Source organism: Pelobates fuscus, chromosome 4 (assembly GCF_036172605.1).
Source record: "Pelobates fuscus isolate aPelFus1 chromosome 4, aPelFus1.pri, whole genome shotgun sequence".
Classification (NCBI taxonomy): domain Eukaryota; kingdom Metazoa; phylum Chordata; class Amphibia; order Anura; family Pelobatidae; genus Pelobates; species Pelobates fuscus.
The window spans coordinates 371,908,385-371,929,624 of record NC_086320.1 but is presented as its reverse complement, the minus strand read 5'-3'; the positions used below and the strand labels follow the sequence as shown (position 1 = coordinate 371,929,624).

General features: G+C 43.2%; 1 protein-coding gene across 3 annotated transcripts in view; it reads right to left on the bottom strand.

The window, feature by feature from the left end:
* Positions 1-21,240, bottom strand: part of LOC134609190 (mitogen-activated protein kinase kinase kinase 3-like) — a 123,608-nt gene continuing 102,368 nt past the window's right edge. For all 3 annotated transcript variants that reach the window (XM_063452725.1, XM_063452726.1, XM_063452727.1), the window contains exons 6-17: positions 20,234-20,347; positions 19,507-19,618; positions 17,413-17,531; positions 16,610-16,683; positions 11,170-11,234; positions 9,996-10,088; positions 8,725-8,862; positions 7,824-7,972; positions 7,236-7,367; positions 6,020-6,149; positions 1,096-1,273; positions 1-728 (exon numbers count right to left, since the gene is read on the bottom strand). In XM_063452725.1, coding sequence (XP_063308795.1) covers positions 500-728; positions 1,096-1,273; positions 6,020-6,149; positions 7,236-7,367; positions 7,824-7,972; positions 8,725-8,862; positions 9,996-10,088; positions 11,170-11,234; positions 16,610-16,683; positions 17,413-17,531; positions 19,507-19,618; positions 20,234-20,347 — 1,533 coding nt within the window. In that variant the 3' untranslated portion in view covers positions 1-499. The remainder of the gene's footprint in view (positions 729-1,095; positions 1,274-6,019; positions 6,150-7,235; positions 7,368-7,823; positions 7,973-8,724; positions 8,863-9,995; positions 10,089-11,169; positions 11,235-16,609; positions 16,684-17,412; positions 17,532-19,506; positions 19,619-20,233; positions 20,348-21,240) is intronic.

Below are 21,240 nucleotides of genomic sequence, written 5' to 3'. Positions count from 1 at the left end.
ATTTTTTAAGTCTACAACTTTTTTTTTACTAAACTGTGCAATTTGCTTGTTAACTCACCAAAGCTGAGTTTATGTGCCGTGATGGGCACCTACATGGAAATGTCGTCCGCAGATGTCTGGATGCCAAAATGATCTCTCTCTGGTTTGGTGAAAATCCCGAGCAGCATAGAATGTTATTAGACAGAATAAACTGAGTGCTAAACACTGTCCGTATCGAGCAGTGAATGAAAACACAGTGCTTTCGTCAACTATTCTTTGGGAAAACCGCTAATGGGGTACGAACCTCCTTCTTCTAGCAAATTTAAATATGTGGTTCACCAACAGACTCCCACACAATGATCACTTAAAACAGGAAATGAGAACACTGTTATTACTGTCAGACCCCGAGTGTTTGTTTTGTTAGCAGGTAGGCACCGATGCATGTGTTTTCTTCTGTTGGTTTTGAAATAGTTCATAAGATTTACTTTTTTTTTTTTTTTTTTTACAGGAAAATTAAAACTTAAATACTATGGCTAACGAAATGATGCTTTAAAAGTTCATCTGCCGTGGGTCTCCGCTTTTCCTCAACAAATATTTGTTTCATGAAGTCTCTACAGAAGTCTGAAACGTTGTCAGGGAGTTTGGGTTTCGTCGGCTGTGTGGCAATTTTAAAGATGGCTGCCATGGCTTCAAATTCCGCCCACGGTGGCTTCTCGGTTAACATTTCGACAACCGTGCACGCCACACTCCTACGTTTCAAAATAAAAATTAAAAATAATAATGAAAAATAAAAAGGATTAGATGTTTGCATGAATTAAATGAATGGCTAAAAAAGAATTGTAAAACAACTGATAAAAATCACTTAAAATATTATAGTTATTATATATGTAACTAAAATAACAATTTTTTTTTTATATTACTTGATAGACAATAGACGAATAACCTTTGCACCCCAGATGTTACTGAACCACATTTAAAATAAAAAAGCTGGCAGAGACTCATGGGAAATTCGGAAGCATCTGAGTTGCCACGGACAGTCATCAGAGGGCTAAATAATGTGTCCGTGTGAAAGAGCATTGCTAGTGGTGGCTTGTTCGTTTAGTCTGGCATCCTTACCACACATCTGCCTTCCTGCCATATCCTTCACCACTGATCACCTCCGGACTCATCCAGTACGGCGTACCCGTCACAGATTTAATGCCGGTTCCAGACATGCAGATGGTTTGGATTCGCTTGCTGGCCCCAAAGTCACCGAGTTTTACGTTCCCAGCTGAGTCTCTCAATATGTTGGCACCTGCAGACAGAGGACAAAACAATTGTAGTGCAATCTGGAGAGCAGATAATTCAGTCTCTGGCTATTGTTTTACAGAGTACACATTTAGCACGTTCAGGAAATGGCCAGGCAACATGCCACCACTAAGCTGTGTCATACAAGCCAGGACTTTATCTAACAAACTCAGCCTTCCTGTGGAATCATCTTCTCCTTCCCTACTCTCTCTGTTCTTGTAGTTTCATTTATATTGCATCCGGTCTGGCGTGCACTACGCCGAGTGGCGCTTTCTTTATTCCAGACCTTAAAAATGATGCAGAACACATTCCTTTTATTTAAATTAAAACGGGAAAGAGAACCCTACTCAGAACATGAAAAAAAGTAACAAAGTATAACAAAATTAAAATATAAATAATAGTTTGCAGCTATACGTGTTCATTAAAACACTTTTGCAACACTTTAAAACTTTTGAATTCAGCTGCCACTGGACTAAGAACTCACTGAAAGTTCTCATGGGAAGAACTGATTCATGGGAATTTTAGTTCAATTTTCTATTGGAAGCTGCACATCCTGCAGAAAACAAGGGCAGAATTGGATTCATTAATGGAAATCATGAATTATGCTATTTGCCTAAAGGTCATTTAAGATGAGAGCAAATAGCATAATTTTTATAATTTTTTAAAATTATTAATGTAGATACCGTATATACTCGAGTATATAGCCGAGTTTTTTAGCACATTTTTTGTGCTGAAAAACCCCAACTCGGCTTATACTCGAGTCAATGTCTGTATTATGGCAATTTACATTGCCATAATACAGACAGGGGACTGTGGGGGCTGCAGAGAGCGTTTACTTACCTCTCCTGCAGCTCCTGTCAGCTCCCTTCTCCTCCGCGCCGGTCCGTTCAGCACCTCGGTCAGCTCCCAGTGTAAGTCTCGCGAGAGCCGCGGGGTCATAGTGCGGCTCTCGCGAAACTTACAGTGTGAGCTGACAGAGGGAGCTGCACGGACCGGCGCGGAGGAGGAGGGAGCTTGCAGGAGCTGCAGGAGAGGTAAGTAACAGCTCTGACAGCCCCCTCCTACACAGCCCATCCACTGGACCACCAGGGAGTGAGAGCCCCCCTCCCTGCCATGTATCAAGCAGGGTGGGGGGGATGAAAAAAATAATTAAATAAAAAATAATTAAATAAAATTAAAAAAATAAAATAATTAAAAAATAATAATAAAATTGCCCACCCCCCACCAAGGCTCTGCAACACACACACAAAGCACTCATACACACACTGCACTCATACACACAAAGTGCACTCATACACGCACTGCACTCATACACACACTGCATTCATACGCACACACTGCATTCATTATATACACACACTGTAAATAAATATTCAATTAATATAATTTTTTTAGGATCTAATTTTATTTAGAAATTTACCAGTAGCTGCTGCATTTCCCACCCTAGTCTTATACTCAAGTCAATAAGTTTTCCCAGTTTTTTGGGGTAAAATTAGGGGCCTCGGCTTATATTCGGGTCGGCTTATACTCTGCATTATAAAAAAACAGCAGTCCAGCAGTCTATTTAACCTGATATTCATGTGCCCCTTACTGCAATACTTTAATCCAATTTAGCATATAGCAGGACATCACTTCATTATTATTATTATTATGGTATTTATATAGCGCCAACAAATTCCGCAGTGCTTTACACTGGGTGGATGAACAGACATGTAGTTGTAACCAGACGAGTTGGACACACAGGAACAGAGGGACTGAGGGCCCTGCTCAGTAAGTTTACATGCTAGAGGGAGTGGGTATAGTGACACAGTAACAGAGGGATTGAGGGCCCTGCTCAGTAAGTTTACATGCTAGAGGGAGTGGGGTATAGTGACACAGTAACAGAGGGATTGAGGCCCTGCTCAGTGAGTTTACATGCTAGAGGGAGTGGGGTATAGTGACACAGTAACAGAGGGATTGAGGCTCTGCTCAGTGAGTTTACATGTTAGAGGGAGTGGAGTATAGTGACACAGTAACAGAGGGATTGAGGGCCCTGCTCAGTAAGTTTACATGCTAGAGGGAGTGGGGTATAGTGACACAGTAACAGAGGGATTGAGGCCCTGCTCAGTGAGTTTACATGCTAGAGGGAGTGGGGTATAGTGACACAGTAACAGAGGGATTGAGGCTCTGCTCAATGAGTTTACATGCTAGAGGGAGTGGGGTATAGTGACACAGTAACAAAGGGATTGAGGATCCTGCTCAGTGAGTTTACATGTTAGAGGGAGTGGGGTATAGTGACACAGTAACAGAGGGATTGAGGCCCTGCTCAGTGAGTTTACATGTTAGAGGGAGTGGGGTATAGTGACACAGTAACAGAGGGATTGAGGGCCCTGCTCAGTGAGTTTACATGTTAGAGGGAGTGGGGTATAGTGACACAGTAACAGAGGGATTGAGGGATTGAGGATCCTGCTCAGTGAGTTTACATGTTAGAAGGAGTGGGGTATAGTGACACAGTAACAGAGGGATTGAGGCCCTGCTCAGTACGTTTACATGTTAGAGGGAGTGGGGGGTATAGTGACACATGAACAGAGGGATTGAGGGCCTTGCTCAGTGAGTTTACATGTTAGAGGGAGAGGGGTATAGTGACACAGTAACAGAGGGATTGAGGGCCCTGCTCAGTGAGTTTACATGTTAGAGGGAGTGGCGTATAGTGACACAGTAACAGAGGGATTGAGGGCACTGCTCAATGAGTTTACATGTTAGAGGGAGTGGGGTATAGTGACACAGTAACAGAGGGATTGAAGTCCTGCTCAGTGAGTTTAGATGCTAGAGGGAGTGGGGTATAGTGACACAGTAACAGAGGGATTGAGGGCACTGCTCAGTGAGTGTACATGTTAGAGGGAGTGGGGTATAGTGACACAGTAACAGAGGGATTGAGGGCACTGCTCAATGAGTTTACATGTTAGAGGGAGTGGGGTATAGTGACACAGTAACAGAGGGATTGAGGGCCCTGCTCAGTGAGTTTACATGTTAGAGGGAGTGGGGTATAGTGACACAGTAACAGAGGGATTGAGGGCCCTGCTCAAAGAGTTTACATGTTAGAGGGAGTGGGGTATAGTGACACAGTAACAGAGGGATTGAGGGCCCTGCTCAGTGAGTTTACATGTTAGAGGGAGTGGGGTATAGTGACACAGTAACAGAGGGATTGAGGGATTGAGGATCCTGCTCAGTGAGTTTACATGTTAGAGGGAGTGGGGTATAGTGACACAGTAACAGAGGGATTGAGGCCCTGCTCAGTAAGTTTACATGTTAGAGGGAGTGGGGGGTATAGTGACACAGGAACAGAGGGATTGAGGGCCTTGCTCAGTGAGTTTACATGTTAGAGGGAGTGGGGTATAGTGACAGTAACAGAGCTATTAAGGGCCTGCTCAGTGAGTTTACATGTTAGAGGGAGTGGGGTATAGTGACACAGTAACAGAGGGATTTTGGGCATGCTCAGTGAGTTTACATGTTAGAGGGAGTGGGGTATAGTGACACAGTAACAGAGGGATTGAGGGCCCTGCTCAGTGAGTTTACATGCTAGAGGGCGTGGGGTATAGTGACACAGTAACAGAGGGATTGACGGGCTGCTCAGTGAGTTTGCATGTTAGAGGGAGTGGGGTATAGTGACACAGGAACAGAGGGGTTGAGGATCCTGCTCAATGAGCTTACATGCTAGAGGGATTGGGGTATAGTGACACAGTAACAGAGGGATTGAGGGTCCTGCTCAGTGAGCTTACATGTTAGAGGGAGTGGGGTATAGTGGCACAGTAACAGAGGGATTGAGGGCCCTGCTCAGTGAGTTTACATGTTAGAGGGAGTGGGGTATAGTGACAGTAACAGAGGGATTGAGGGCCCTGCTCAGTGAGTTTACATGTTAGAGGGAGTGGGGTATAGTGACAGTAACAGTGAGCTTACATGTTAGAGGGAGTGGGGTATAGTGACACAGTAACAGAGGGATTGAGGGCCTGCTCAGTGAGTTTACATGCTAGAGGGAGTGGGGTATAGTGACACAGTAACAGAGGGATTGAGGGCCCTGCTCAGTGAGCTTACATGTTAGAGGGAGTGGGGTATAGTGACACAGTAACAGAGGGATTGAGGGCCCTGCTCAGTGAGTTTACATGTTAGAGGGAGTGGGGTATAGTGACACAGTAACAGAGGGATTGAGGGCCTGCTCAGTGAGTGTACATGCTAGAAGGAGTGGGGTATAGTGACACAGTAACAGAGGGATTGAGGCCCTGCTCAGTGAGTTTACATGCTAGAGGGAGTGGGGTATAGTGACACAGTAACAGAGGGATTGAGGGCCTGCTCAGTGAGTTTACATGCTAGAGGGAGTGGGGTAATGTGACACAAAAGGTAAGGATAGTATTAGACTAATGAGAGTTGCAGAGAGGAGTCATTAGAGCCATTTATTGAAGAGAAAGTTAACCAAGGGATTTTCAGATAAAAAAATGTTTAACTAATGTTTCTTAATTGGAGCAAGGTTAGTCTGACACTCTGCTTATTTCTTTTATTCTTTCTGTTAAGGTGGGTATCAATCAGTGTAATGAGATCAGAGCTGGTACAAAGAATGATCAATGAGTATCTTTATCAAAACATCACGGTATAATAATATTAGAGCTGATTCTTAAACCAATACACTGGAAAATACATCAAGTATTAAGGTTCTCTCTATATTTTCATCTGAAACGCTGTGTATGTGAATACGTTTGCGGTATCATAGAATAGCACTCACCTTTGATGTCTCGATGTACAATCATGTTAACGTGCAAGTAGGACACTCCTTGTAGAATCTGTCTGGTATACCTTCGGGTAACATTTTCTGTTAGGGCACCATATGCTTTCAACTGGTCCTTAATAGAACCCTACAATAAAGTATATTACAGATCAGAATGCATAGGAGGGGGGTAGGAATGAATAAGACTAAGGGGTCATAATAAATTGGATGGGGGTAAGTATGAATAGGATAAAGGTCATATTGAATAGGATTGAGTATAGAATGAATAGGCTGTTGGTCAAAATAATTAGAATGGGAGTTGGGGGGGGCAGCATGAATAATATAGAGTGGAAGAATGAGTAAGATAAGAAATCTGAATGAATAGAACAAGAGTCAGAATGAATAGGACAGGTGATCAGAATAAGTTGGGCAGGACATAAAAATGAGTAGGACAGAAGATCAGAATGAGTGGGACAGGAGATCAGAATCAGTAGGATGAGAGATCGGAATGAATAGGACAGAAGATAATGAGTAGGACAGGAGATTACAATGAGTAGGAGAGGAGATCACAATGAATAAGACAGGCGTATGAATGAATAGGAAACAATATCAGAATAAGTAGGATGAGAGATCAGAATAGGCAGAATTGGAGATTAGAATGAATAAAGACGGGAGATCACAATGAGTAGGACAGGAGATCACGATGAGTAGGACAGGAGATCACAATGAGTAGGATAGGAGATCACGATGAGTAGGACAGGAGATCACGATGAGTAGGACAGAAGATCACGATGAGTAGGACAGAAGATCACGATGAGTAGGACAGAAGATCATGATGAGTAGGACAGAAGATCACAATGAGTAGGACAGGAGAACACAATGAGTAGGACAGGAGAACACAATGAGTAGGACAGGAGAACACAATGAGTAGGACAGGAGAACACAATGAGTAGGACAGGAGATCACAATGAGTAGGACAGAAGATCACAATGTGTAGGACAGGAGAACACAATGAGTAGGACAGGAGATCACAATTAATAGGACAGGAGATCACAATGAGTAGGACAGGAGATCACAATGAGTAGGAGAGGAGATCACAATGAATAGGACAGGAGATCACAATGAGTAGGAGAGGAGATCACAATGAGTAGGAGAGGAGATCACAATGAGTAGGGAAGAAGATCACAATGAGTAGGATGGGGTATCCGAACAAGTAGGATTGGGAATTACTCACCCCTGGCATATACTCCACAAATATGGAGAGCTTCCTCTCTGCCGGATCCCGCAAGCAGCCATAGTACTGAACTATCCGCTCATGCCGATGGAGCTTTAGTAGCTGAATCTCACATTCTAAAGCGTTCACCTCCTGCAATCAAAAAGGGAATCAGTAAAATATTCTAATACCTGTAATGACTTCATTAAAAAGATCTAAGGTATAATTACTAGCACAATATTGGAATTAACATAACAAATAAAGTAACGTATCATGGTGTACCACCGCGAACGTAATGTGAAAGTTTGACTTTATTATTTGTGTAAATTTGGGCAGGAAAGATCGCTAGTGACTATAGCATTCACATCTTATTTTCCTGCAAAATTTGCTAGGATGGTTAGTGTTCCTTTAACTTTAACTTATATGTTTTGTGCAATACTTTTAAAATTAAGTCTTATTTCCCAAAAGTGAATGCTTTGGCAAGTAATACGTCAAAAACACAAGTGGGTTCTGGCTTAAACAATGTTCAGATGAAATGTAATTGCTCAGAAAGTATCGCCATGTCATCTTTGTATGTGAGTCTTGTTATAGTATTCAGCTCTTACTTACTTTGCTCGTTTCTTGACTGTCGGGGTCAAACGGCACCTGCTTTACTGCCAGTTCTCTGCCTCTATCCACATCGTAACATAGATAGACTTCACCGAACGCTCCTCGCCCAAGAAGCTTACCCAATCTCCAGTTCTCAGGAGCCTGAGAGGCTATAAGAAATGTTTGCATAAGATATCAAGTCATTTTCTTACACACATTAAACTGAGCCGAGCTTGCGCTGGTCGATTTGGCTGTAATTCTGGTCTGGAACCATTTTTGCAGAATGCGAACGGAGTAAGAATCAAATATGCTGGAAACAGGGAAGTTGCATAAAAAAAATACACCATGTGCCAAAAAAGGCCAACATATCCTACAGCACTTTACCTTTACTGAAAGGGGATATTTTAGGGGTGAAGATGACCCTGATCAAACAAGTTTACAATCTATGAGGATTAGATGTAGGTGGATATATATCATTAGGTGTAGTGCCAAAGGACACTTATTTGTTAGGTGGTCTGTCCAGGATTTCATCTGGGTTTCCTGGTTGTAAACCAGTAACATTACCATGACTCCAACCAGACAAAGAAGAAGATTTGTGGGCGAATGATGAATACACAAAATGGTGTTTAGAAATAGGGATGGCTGAATATGAAATAAAAATGGGTGGAGGGTTATGCAATAGGGGGGGGGTTGGATTTTGGTAAATGGAGTCGATTTTGATATATCAAATGAGTAGGGTTCAGGAAGTACATAAAAATAGAATTTGAGGAAATAATAGAAAATTACGATTTGGAGGTACACGAAATGAGGAAGAGGAAGAGGAATATAAAATGGAAATGAGAGAATGTAGATAAAATAGGAATTTTGGAAGGGAGTATTAACATAGAAATTAACAAAATGACTGTGGTCACACAAGACTTACATGTGGTGCAGTGGTCTGAGCCTTGTTCTGTACTTAGGCCCCATTTGCCCTCGCCTTTAACACTTCTTGTTCTATTGCTAGGACTCAACTGAAAGAGGTTCTCCGGAGGGACATAGGTCCGAGGGAATGTGCGCCGACCTTCACAAATCAAAGAAAAAACTAAATAATTAATATGTAACATTCCTGGAATAAAGGAATATTTGTTGGGTTGAAAATCCCAGATTATCACAAAGTTAATAGTGCAGCCTGAGTACCCATAACGGATATACTTTCCAGTAGTGGTTATGGTGGACGGAATCTTAAGATGCAATTCCAGGTCTTGTCAAATTATTTTCAAGGAGATTTAAAAAAATATATACTTTTGCTCCCGACCCCTCTGCCACCATTAACATAACTTATTGACTTTATTATCTGTTTAAATTAGGGCAGGAAAGATCGGTAGTGACTACAGCATTCACATCTTATTTTCCTGCAAGATTTGCTGGGATGGTTAGTGTTCCTTTAACTTTCACTGATACTTTTTGTGCAATATTTTTGAAATGAAGTCTTGTTTCCCAATAGTGAATGCTCATGCAAGTAATACGTAAACTTTAAGAAATCCGAGGTTTTAAAAATTAACATCTATGTCACCAATCTCACTTTCTCCAAGGAACATATCACATTGCTTCTGTAGGATGTAGGCAGAGCCTTAAAGGATAACTGCCACTTGGAAACTATTTTTTATATAATCCTTTCATCAAATATTGAAAAGAAATAGATTTTTAAAAATTATGTATATGTAAAAAAAAAAAAAAAATGAGAAAAACTCATCCCTGCCTTTAGTCTATGCCAGGATCCTTCAGCCTTATTCGTACACCTTGGGTCGGACAGTGTTTGAGAATGGACAATTAGTCTCTATGGTTTTTCCTGTTTCTGTGCAGGAAGTGAAGCAGGAAAAAACCATAGAGACTCTCAGATTTACTTTTTTTACTTCACTTATTTATGCACCCAGTAGAGGTTAATAAATCCCGGAATGGCTACCAAAAATTAGTTCGATTTTCGATTAGGTCATTCGTTAAATTAGCAACAGCAATTCATTTTCTGCCGAAATTAATGGAAAGTGGAATTTTGGCTACATTTTCTATTATTAAGAATGCACGACTATTAGATAATGTGATCCACGCCAAATAACCATATTTGCTCTCTTACTGTGAGCACATTTAATGCATGCTTTACACGGAGTAAAATACCCATTTCTATTTCACACATAAAGTCTTTTTATCCATTCTCACCATCACTATAGTCTTTTCGACTCTGGGAGAAATGAAACTGCCGGGGGAAAGTGCCGCCTTTTCCAAACCTCTCGTACATAGGAATTTCAAAATCTAGAAAAGAAGGGAGAAAGGAGTTGTTGTGTTATGTAATTTTGCACAGCTTTCTATCGGAAGAATTAAGTGTTGTACCACCAGCCTACATAAACCCCCCCCCCCAAGAACTTACTGTTGTAAAGGATAATTAAACAAAATAAGCTTTAATTAATCCTTATCAGCTGTCATTTACAAATGTTGGCCATCTAGCTAAATTTTCACTTCCACCAGCCGGCCACTCTCAGTGTCCTCCTAGTCTGCCACACGTTAAAATCTTATCGTATTCCGCAATCTGACACATGCCAGCCGGCCATTCTCACAGCCCTTACAACCAGCCACACTTAAACATGCTTCAGCTTGCCGCACACAGAGACAGTACCATGTTTACCATCTCAGTCCATAAAGATAGAGTACACTCACATTCCAGCCCATGCACATCCCAGCCCACGCACATCCCAGCCCACGCACATCCCAGCCACGCACATCCGCACATCCGAGCCACTCACATCCCAGCCACGCACATCAGCCCACGCACATCCCAGCCCACGCACATCCCAGCCCACGCACATCCCAGCCCACGCACATCCGCACATCCGAGCCACTCACATCCCAGCCACGCACATCAGCCCACGCACATCCCAGCCCACGCACATCCCAGCCACTCACATCCACACATCCGAGCCACTCACATCCCAGCCCTTGCACATCCCAGCCACCCTGCGGCTCAGATACCCACTAGCCTGTTATATTCACATTGTGGCAGCTTGCCACACGTAAATGCTCTCACCCAGCTACAGCAAGACTCTGGCCAACAGGCTGCACTCAGACTCAGGTTAGCCAGCCACACTCAGACTCAGGCTAACCGGCCATTCTATACTACAACCCATCTCTTTCTTCATTCAGTTCCTCCATTGCTAATCTCCATCCAAATCCCTCTGACTTTCTCTGTATCCCCATTTATCTCCTATCCTAGAACAGGAATATGGTGATATCACGCAGAGCATTTATTAGAAACATGAGGAATTCTGTATAAAGGCAGGAGAGGATGAAGGATGAAGGGGGAAAGGGAGGGCAAAGTAAAACATTTGTTCTCTTTTACCTAAACAATCCAAGCTGTCTACCAGCGGGCCGTTTCTTCTTGTAACTGGAGTGGAAAATCCTGGGCTGGAGGCCAAGAAAAGAAAAGAAATATTCTGAGACTCGGGGAATCCCCCAGCAAGTGATTACCGCTGCTCAAAATAAATGTTCACCAAATGTTCAGTACACGCAGACAAGGTAAGAAAAACACAATAATAGACTGAATCTCAGTGTGATCTCTTCCTGCACCGTTTAGCCCACGGAGTGAGACAGGGGAGGAATTATTAAAGTTTCACACAATTTTGAACCTTTATTTAATTTTTTTTGTACAATTATTAAAAGGACACTATAGTCAACAAAACAACTTTAGCTTAATGAAGCAGTTTTGGTGTATAGATCATGCCCCTGCAGTCTCATTGCTCAATTATCTGCCATTTAGGAGTTAAATGTTTTTATTTGTCCACACAGCCCTAGCCACACCTCCTCTGGATGTGACTGACACAGCCTGCATGAAAAAAAATGGTTTAATTTTCAATCAGATGTTAACTTACTTTAAAATTTTTTATCTCCTGCTCTGTAAATTGTACTTTAATCACATACAGGAGGCTCCTGCGGGGTCTAGCAAGCTATTAACAGAGCAGGAGATGGAGATAAGAAAATCTAAATTAAATAGAATGTACAATAAAGTAAGTAGGAACATTAGATTTAACTTTACAGGAAGTGTTTAGGAAGGGTGGGTAAGTCATATGCAGGGAGGTGTAACTAGGGCTGTATAATAAATAATGAGATCTGTAGGATCTCTAGAAGAAGACTGCGATCTTGTTATCAATCGATGTATCTGAGGCAAGTACCACTATAAAGTGTCCCCCTGGACTGCATTGTCAGGTTGGGGGGGGACCCCAGGTTGTATTCCACGCATTCCTTTAGAATTGGAGCGGCGACGCAGGCGAGCGAACTGGGTTTCCCGAACTGGGTTTCCCGAAGGAGGCACTTATGTGCCTGGGGCGCTGGGAGTCGGGGCGGTTCCAGCTTTACGTGCGTCCTCATTTGCGGTTATGGTATGCCTATGTAGACATGTAAGTGTAACCGTTATTCTTTGTTTTGTAGGCCATGTTCCTCGTTATGTGTGGATCCTGGGGCATTCTTATATTTACTGGGCGGCTAGGAGGGCGGAAGAAAGATCACATGGCCGTAATTTGGGGTTCCCGTTCCAGGAAGTTAGGGTACGTTGGCGGGGATTGAGGGGGTTACGTTGGGATCAAGTGTACGGGGAGTGCGAACAGCTGAGTCGCTGCGTCGCTGGCCCAGTGACGCTGATATTGCATGGAGGTGGTAATGATGTTGGCCGACGGAGGTCGGTGGATCTCATTCACGACATGCGTCATGATCTAGCGCGCTGTTTTGCGCTTTTTCGTGACTTGATGTTGATCTGGTCGGAGATAGTGCCCCGTCCAGTGTGGAAGGTGGGAGGTTATGGGAAGGCGTTTGAACGCTGTAGGCGTAAGATTAATGTGGCTATTTCGCGCTTTGTGCGTAGTTTGGCCGGAATAGTGGTACGACACTTTGAGTTGGAAGGGAATAATTCAGACGTGATGCGTCAGGATGGGGTTCACTTGACCCCCATTGGGCTGGACATATTTAATGTGGGGCTGCAGTCGGGCATTGAAGTGGCGCTGTCTGCGGGGGGGCGCGAAGCCGGCGCAAATCAGGCTGCGGCAGGTCGGCTTCGCGGTGGCGGTTTTCCCTGGACAGTGGAATCGAAAAGGAAAGGAGTATGACGCAAGGTCACCTTGGGGAGACGACAGTCGGTGCAAGGCTGATGGCTAGCGACGGCTGGGTTGGGCTCATGGACAACAAAGAAGGAGAACTGCCTGTTGGGTCCTCACCCAACAGCTGGCAGGAATTAGGAATTAAGTTTACTGTTTAAAAAAGCTGTGGCCGTTGCCCTTATCCACTTAAAAGGTGGATAAGTGTATTATTTGGGGCAACGGTGGGATGAATATGGGTCAGCAGTCAAAAAGCATGTGATTATCAAGACCTACCAGGAGCACCTGAGGTCGCTGAGTGTCACTATAAATCATCTAACATTAGCACAGACCACTGTGCACCTGAAAATCATTAACTCTCAGTATCGTTCAGCAAGAGTTAAACTTCAGAGCCAACTCCCCATTGACGTCAGACTGGAAGCGAGTTCAGCTGCAGTGAATTTGCTGACTTGTATGGGATTAGGTCAATCCATAGTGCAGCAAAGTTTCTAACTTTTAGTTCAGTTAGTAAAACGCAGAGCTCTGATCCTGCTGTAACCCTTGCGAGTATTCCTCTGTCCCTTCCTGTAAGATCCTTCTCTTTTATATTTGCATTTCCTGGTTTCTGCCTTTTGGGATTTTCTGTGAGAGCAACTAGTGGCTGTTCCCTTATCCGTGGAATGTTTACGTTGGTGACACCCAAATAAAAACCAAAGTTTCTCTCGGTACCCAGAGCTGAGATCATTACATTAGATGCAAACAAACCATGATAAACATGATATCATGCAGAATGATAGCGAGGAATGCAATCAGGAACCTACTATATCCTGTTTACTAAAAAAATTTTTATTAGTTAGTGCTATCATCCTAAACCCTAAGAAATTAGCCAAACAGTATTATACCACATCTGTGCCTAGCCATACCTTTTGTGTCACTATACCCCACTCTCTGTAACATGTAAACTCACTGAGCAGGCACTCAATCCCTCTGTTACTGTGTCACTATACCCCACTCCCTCTAACATGTAAACTCACTGAGCAGGCCCTCAATCCCTCTGTTACTGTGTCACTATACCCCACTCCCTCTAACATGTAAACTCACTGAGCAGGGCCTTAATCCCTCTGTTCCTGTGTCACTATACCCCACTCCCTCTAACATGTAAACTCACTGAGCAGGCCCTCAATCCCTCTGTTACTGTGTCACTATACCCCACTCCCTCTAACATGTAAACTCACTGAGCAGGGCCCTCAATCCCTCTGTTCCTGTGTCATTATACCCCACTCCCTCTAGCATGTAAACTCACTGAGCAGGGCCTTAATCCCTCTGTTCCTGTGTCACTATACCCCACTCCCTCTAACATGTAAACTCACTGAGCAGGGCCCTCAATCCCTCTGTTACTGTGTCACTATACCCCACTCCCTCTAACATGTAAACTCACTGAGCAGGGCCCTCAATCCCTGTTACTGTGTCACTATACCCCACTCCCTCTAACATGTAAACTCAATGAGCAGGGCCCTCAATCCCTCTGTTACTGTGTCACTATACCCCACTCCCTCTAACATGTAAACTCACTGAGCAGGGCCCTCAACCCCTCTGTTACTGTGTCACTATACCCCACTCCCTCTAGCATGTAAGCTCACTGAGCAGGGCCCTCAATCTCTCTGTTACTGTCACTATACCCCACTCCCTCTAACATGTAAACTCACTGAGCAGGGCCCTCAACCCCTCTGTTACTGTGTCACTATACCCCACTCCCTCTAACATGTAAACTCACTGAGCAGGGCCCTCAACCCCTCTGTTACTGTGTCACTATACCCCACTCCCTCTAGCATGTAAGCTCACTGAGCAGGGCCCTCAATCCCTCTGTTACTGTGTCACTATACCCCACTCCCTCTAGCATGTAAGCTCATTGAGCAGGACCCTCAATCCCTCTGTTACTGTGTCACTATACCCCACTCCCTCTAGCATGTAAGCTCATTGAGCAGGGCCCTCAATCCCTCTGTTACGGTGTCACTATACCCCACTCCTTCTAACATGTAAACTCACTGAGCAGGGCCTCAATCCCTCTGTTACTGTGTCACTATACCCCACTCCCTCTAGCATGTAAGCTCATTGAGCAGGACCCTCAATCCCTCTGTTACTGTGTCACTATACCCCACTCCCTCTAGCATGTAAGCTCATTGAGCAGGGCCCTCAATCCCTCTGTTACTGTGTCACTATACCCCACTCCCTCTAACATGCAAACTCACTGAGCAGGGCCTCAATCCCTCTGTTACTGTATCACTATACCCCACTCCCTCTAACATGTAAACTCACTGAGCAGGCCCTCAATCCCTCTGTTACTGTGTCACTATACCCCACTCCCTCTAGCATGTAAACTCACTGAGCAGGGCCCTCAATCCCTCTGTTACTGTGTCACTATACCCCACTCCCTCTAGCATGTAAACTCACTAAGCAGGGCCCTCAATCCCTCTGTTACTGTGTCACTATACCCCAATCCCTCTAGCATGTAAACTCACTGAGCAGGGCCCTCAATCCCTCTATTACTGTGTCACTATACCCCACTCCCTCTAGCATGTAAGCTCATTGAGCAGAGCCTCAATCCCTCTGTTACTGTATCACTATACCCCACTCCCTCTAACATGTAAACTCAATGAGCAGGCCCTCAATCCCTCTGTTACTGTGTCACTATACCCCACTCCCTCTAGCATGTAAACTCACTGAGCAGGGCCCTCAATCCCTCTGTTACTGTGTCACTATACCCCACTCCCTCTAACATGTAAAGTCAATGAGCAGGGCCCTCAATCCCTCTGTTACTGTGTCACTATACCCCACTCCCTCTAACATGTAAAGTCAATGAGCAGGGCCCTCAATCCCTCTGTTACTGTGTCACTATACCCCACTCCCTCTAACATGTAAACTCATTGAGCAGGGCCCTCAATCCCTCTGTTACTGTGTCACTATACCCCACTCCCTCTAGCATGTAAACTCACTGAGCAGGGCCCTCAATCCCTCTGTTACTGTGTCACTATACCCCACTCCCTCTAACATGTAAACTCACTGAGCAGGCCCTCAATCCCTCTGTTACTGTGTCACTATACCCCACTCCCTCTAGCATGTAAACTCACTGAGCAGGGCCCTCAATCCCTCTGTTACTGTGTCACTATACCCCACTCCCTCTAACATGTAAATTCACTGAGCAGGGCCCTCAATCCCTCTGTTACTGTGTCACTATACCCCACTCCCTCTAACATGTAAAGTCAATGAGCAGGGCCCTCAATCCCTCTGTTACTGTGTCACTATACCCCACTCCCTCTAACATGTAACCTCATTGAGCAGGGCCCTCAATCCCTCTGTTACTGTGTCACTATACCCCACTCCCTCTAACATGTAAACTCACTGAGCAGGGCCATCAATCCCTCTGTTACTGTGTCACTATACCCCACTCCCTCTAACATGTAAACTCACTGAGCAGGGCCCTCAATCCCTCTGTTACTGTGTCACTATACCCCACTCTCTGTAACATGTAAGCTCACTGAGCAGGCACTCAATCCCTCTGTTGCTGTGCGTCCATTTGTCTGGTTACAATTACCACCCAGACCACTCCAATGTGCAGAAGTGGTCTGGGTGCCTGGAGTGTCCCTTTAAATAGGATTGTGGATTTTGTAAGAGAGAACTTAAACCCACCATACTGCATGTGTAACGTCAGCTTCATACCTGTCCAAGGATTGTTCCAGTGATTGGCAGCTGCTGGACAGTGAGCCGCTCGGGCTAATGAAGGAATCAAGAACCTGCGATGGGGAGAAAATAGAATTTAGGATGCTCACAGTTCACCCACATGTCCGGCATGTAGTTCCCTAGGTCAGAATAAACTTAATACAAAAGTGGGCATTACTTTTTCATACTTATCACCTAAGTCAACAGTGAATACAGATTATTTAAATTAAAGGTTTTGGTTATATTTTTGGCCATATGGTCTCATTAAAGGGACACTATAGTCACCAAAACAACTTTAGCTCAATGAAGCCATTTTTGTGTATAGGTTATGCCACAGAAGTTTCACTGCTCCATTATCTGTCATTTAAGAGTTAAATCACTTTGTTTCTGTTTATAGAGTCCTAACCACATCTACCCTGGTGTAAACATTAGATGACTCTTTACAGGAATTGTTTAGGAAGACTGTGCAAGTCACATGCAGGGAGGTGTGACTAGAGCTGCATAAACAAAATGATTTAACTACTAAATGGCAGAGAATTGAGCAGTGAGACTGCAGGGGCATTACCTATACACAAAAACCGCGTCATTCAGCTACAGTTGTTTTGGTGACTATAGACTATAGGATACATTAAAGTGAACCAAACATGGTCCATTCAACAACATTTTTTTTAAAAACCCTGCAAAATGTAATAGTACCAAAAATCAGAACTACACTGCAAATCTTGTTTTAACCCTTTACGCGCTGGTGCAGACAGGGTTACAGCACTAGTGAAGGAAATATTTAAATAAAGTGTTTTTCTTACCTCAGGAATGAATTCTCCTTCGCTGTTAATGCTAGTGTATGACCCCTGACGGGCGATCTGTTGCTGTTCATCAGGAACACAGCCTGGCGGCGGCGAGGTGCGGCCTGTATGTAGGGAACCTGATGGGATAATACTGAGTTAGAAGGTTTCAGTAACATAAATACACCATAAGGTAATATTTTGTATGGATGGCCATTTTATTGGATAACGTCACGCCCTGGCATATTCAGTCACTAATACAATCAAGGAAGGCAAGACACATAAGTGTCATAAGTTGCTCATACTGTCACCCATTAGAAACGTTACATTGGATTATTTCAGGATAAAGCTGGTACCCCCCCCCCACCCCATTCCCAAAAATAAATAACTAAGCACTGTGCACATTTAAATATTTACATAGATTAAAGGAACAATGTGGCATTAAGAATACATATCTGTATTCCTAAAGCTAACGTCCTGATGTGGCTGTTTAGTTTAGGGTCGCCCTGGTATGAGAAAACAAAAATATACAAATAAAAATAAAACAACATTACTCACCTTATCTCCAGCAACGAGGCTCCCTTGGCGTTGCCACAACATCCTCCTTGAGTGATGTCATTCAATAGGCATGCCTGCAGGTTAAAGATCTAATCCAATGCTCCTCATGTAGAAGCATTGGGCGACCTTAGGTGCATGCGCGACACTCGCCATGGTGCGCCTAAGATTCTGCCATAGAGAATCATTGAATGCAATGATTCTCTATGGCAAACCAAGATGGCAGGGAAGTTATGCTATGTTACGGTATGAGAGTCGGGAAGCTACATCCCAGGCTCTCATTCACAGACAGCTTGGAGGTGTGGGTTGAAGCTCTGCTTTCAAGCCTTTTTATTAGGATTTGGGGGGTTGGAGGGAGAGGAGTAGGGGGAGGCAGGTCAGAAGGCCTACGTCAATAAGATGAAATTGTTAAAGTGCGTGCAGTGTTCCTTTACGTATTTAGTTTCCGAGTTTATTAATGCCACAGTAACAACCAGACCTCTTAGGTGAGCCCTAAACTGTAAAAAAATGTGTTTTCCCTATCAAAGCAGGGACAAGAACAGGCAAGAGTGATGTGAGTCTGAGTGCATGGGTGACATGTTTTAAATGCTTGTTCAGTTTCCAGCCATGTTACAGTGATGTCTCCCACCCTGTGTGTACACCATTTAGAGTTTTTTTTAGTTTGTAGGGATTTATATGATTATCCACTTCAGTGTTAATATTAATTTTACAGAAAGGTGAATTGTTAGGGTGAAACTAACTTAAAGGGTTTGCCTTGATGGTGGCAGATGAGCTTACACTCTGATTGTCATTGCAGTGGTATTCAAAGAGATGATTCAAGGTCCATAACCACTACAGCCCCCTCTAGTGTTTATAATGCCAGGGGTATCCCGACTGCATGGTAATGGGGAATACCATTTACCAATGGCTTGTCCTCTTACCTAGATCCCTGCCGGCTCTGAGGTTCATATTTTGCAAGGTGACACGCTTCTGGCTGTTGCAGAGATGCAGAAGCCGATTCAGTTGCTAATGACACCCCAATGATGCTGCTGGAGATGGAATTACAGATCTGGCAGCTGAGGGGTTAAACTCCTTATGTGCGCTGAAGTGGTCATGGTGCTGGGGAGTAACCCTTTAACTGGTCATTCAGGTCTGGGATACTGGGTGCACAGCTAACTTTTAGTAGACCTGTGCAAAAATGTATTGTATGTGATTTGCCCAAATAAAATCCCTGGTTAATCGACGAATGTATCAAAACCATAATATTTAACCTGTGGAGTCAACAGGTGAGAACGAATTGGAGTTGATTGGTGCGATCAGATATTTTATTTGGATATGTTGCTTAAAGCTCATTTTTGCACGTTGTTTTTTTTTTTTTTTTAGTTTTTTTAGTTACTGCACAGCCCAAAGTAGAATTAAATTAGCCCTCAGCTGTCTGAGTATCATGGGAAATGCAGTTTGCAAACATCTGGGGTGCCAAGTTTTAGCCATTGCGGCCATAGGGAAACCTGCAAGAATTAGCCGAATTCAGCCGTGGGGATGTGATGAATCGTGAGATACATGTGATATAGGATTGCTTGCCTGTTGAACATTTGCGATTCTTTCCTGAATCTTTGTACAGAGAGCCCAGAATATCTCCCATAGATTTGGATAGCCTCATGTCATGCTGCTTCGGACACACAGGTTGCAGACACTGTCAAATACAAAAAATAAAAAAAAACATTAAAGTGTCTGGTCATCACTCTCACACATTATACAGACTAAACTATATATCCTTTCAAATGGCACGTGTAGTTTATGTATTAGCGCTAAGGATTAATATTCTAGCTAATTATGCCTCTACGTCACAATCATAGTGTTATAAAAAAAACAATATGGCAGCTGCGCAGGGTGTGCTGATGGTGAGAGAAAGGCATTGTGGGATAGAGTGTCATAACGCGAACCCTGAAGTTTGCCTTTTTTTGTCAGAGAACCTTCTAACCTTTCTAAGAGAACGATCGACTATTGTGAATGTAATTGTTATACATTTGCATGTGACTTAAACAAAGATGCAATGCTGTCAGAAGCACCTTCATTTTAAACTTGCACGGTTGGCGATCGTTCGCACGGTAAACGAGCAAAAGACTTGCCAATTTAGAAAATGTACTTGGATTTTTTTTGTCTAAACATTTATTCTATTACTTGTGTCAGTGCCTTGAAACTGACAGGAAAATAATTATTACAGTTAAACTCTGCACCTAATTCTATTTTCTTTCACAGTACTTTTTAAAGCCCAACGATCCGTGCCGAAAACAGAAACTTTACTCACACTATTTTTTTTGGGCACTTTCACAAGAATTTTCAAACTCTTCAAAGAGAGGCTCGAGTCCAACTGTTCTAGGGCCTTTTCCAAGTCGTCCTGACACTTTATGGGAATGAGGAGCTGAAAGACACGAGCAAGATATATGTAGGATGCAAACTCCGGGGAGAACTTAAAGCCCTGTGTTCCGGTTATTTGATACATGACAAATGAGAACACGCTGAAAACATACCTTTCACCTGAAATAAACTCTACATTAATCAACATATTATAAAAACTATACGCTGCAAGGAATGGTGAACCTGAAAAGGGTGTTTTCTATGGTTGCGTGAATCTGTATCTTTTTTTTCCTTTTTTATTCTCATAAAAATATAAAAGGTATTTCAAGAGAAATTATAAAAAAAAATGCGATTATTTTAATTTCACTGTAATTTGGTATTTACAGCGCTGCGGAATATATTGGCAACTTAATAAATAATAATAAATAAAATTTACTGAACAAACAACTACGCATCTTGAGGTTTCAAATTAGTATTTGTAAATGCCATCGACAACCAGCAGAGGGCCCTCCAGGAGCATGAACGGATTTCAGGAAACTGTAAAACGCAGTTAGCGCGCTTTGCCTTGAGGATTGGTGGATATTTTTTTGCTCTGATAGTGCCAATCAGGCAACGCTATATGGAAAATATTCATCAACGCCAAAATTGGTTTTCCAGCAGCGCTGCCAAGAAACCACATAGAAGTCTTTACAAACAGCCGGTTACTGCTCAAAAAACTGAAATGCTTCACTTTGATTTACTCTATGTAGCAAAACACGCGCTTTATTCCAACATGAAGTGAATTGGCCGCCCCCGCAGAATCTCATTTCACAATCCACTTCTATATAAAAAAAACAAAAAACAACAACAATCTCAGATTCAGTTTGTGTGTATTTTTTGTTTCTTTATAAATTGCAGTTTGTAACTTACCACCCAATAGCCCCATGTTCACCTCCAAGCTAATTTACCGCCCCCGTA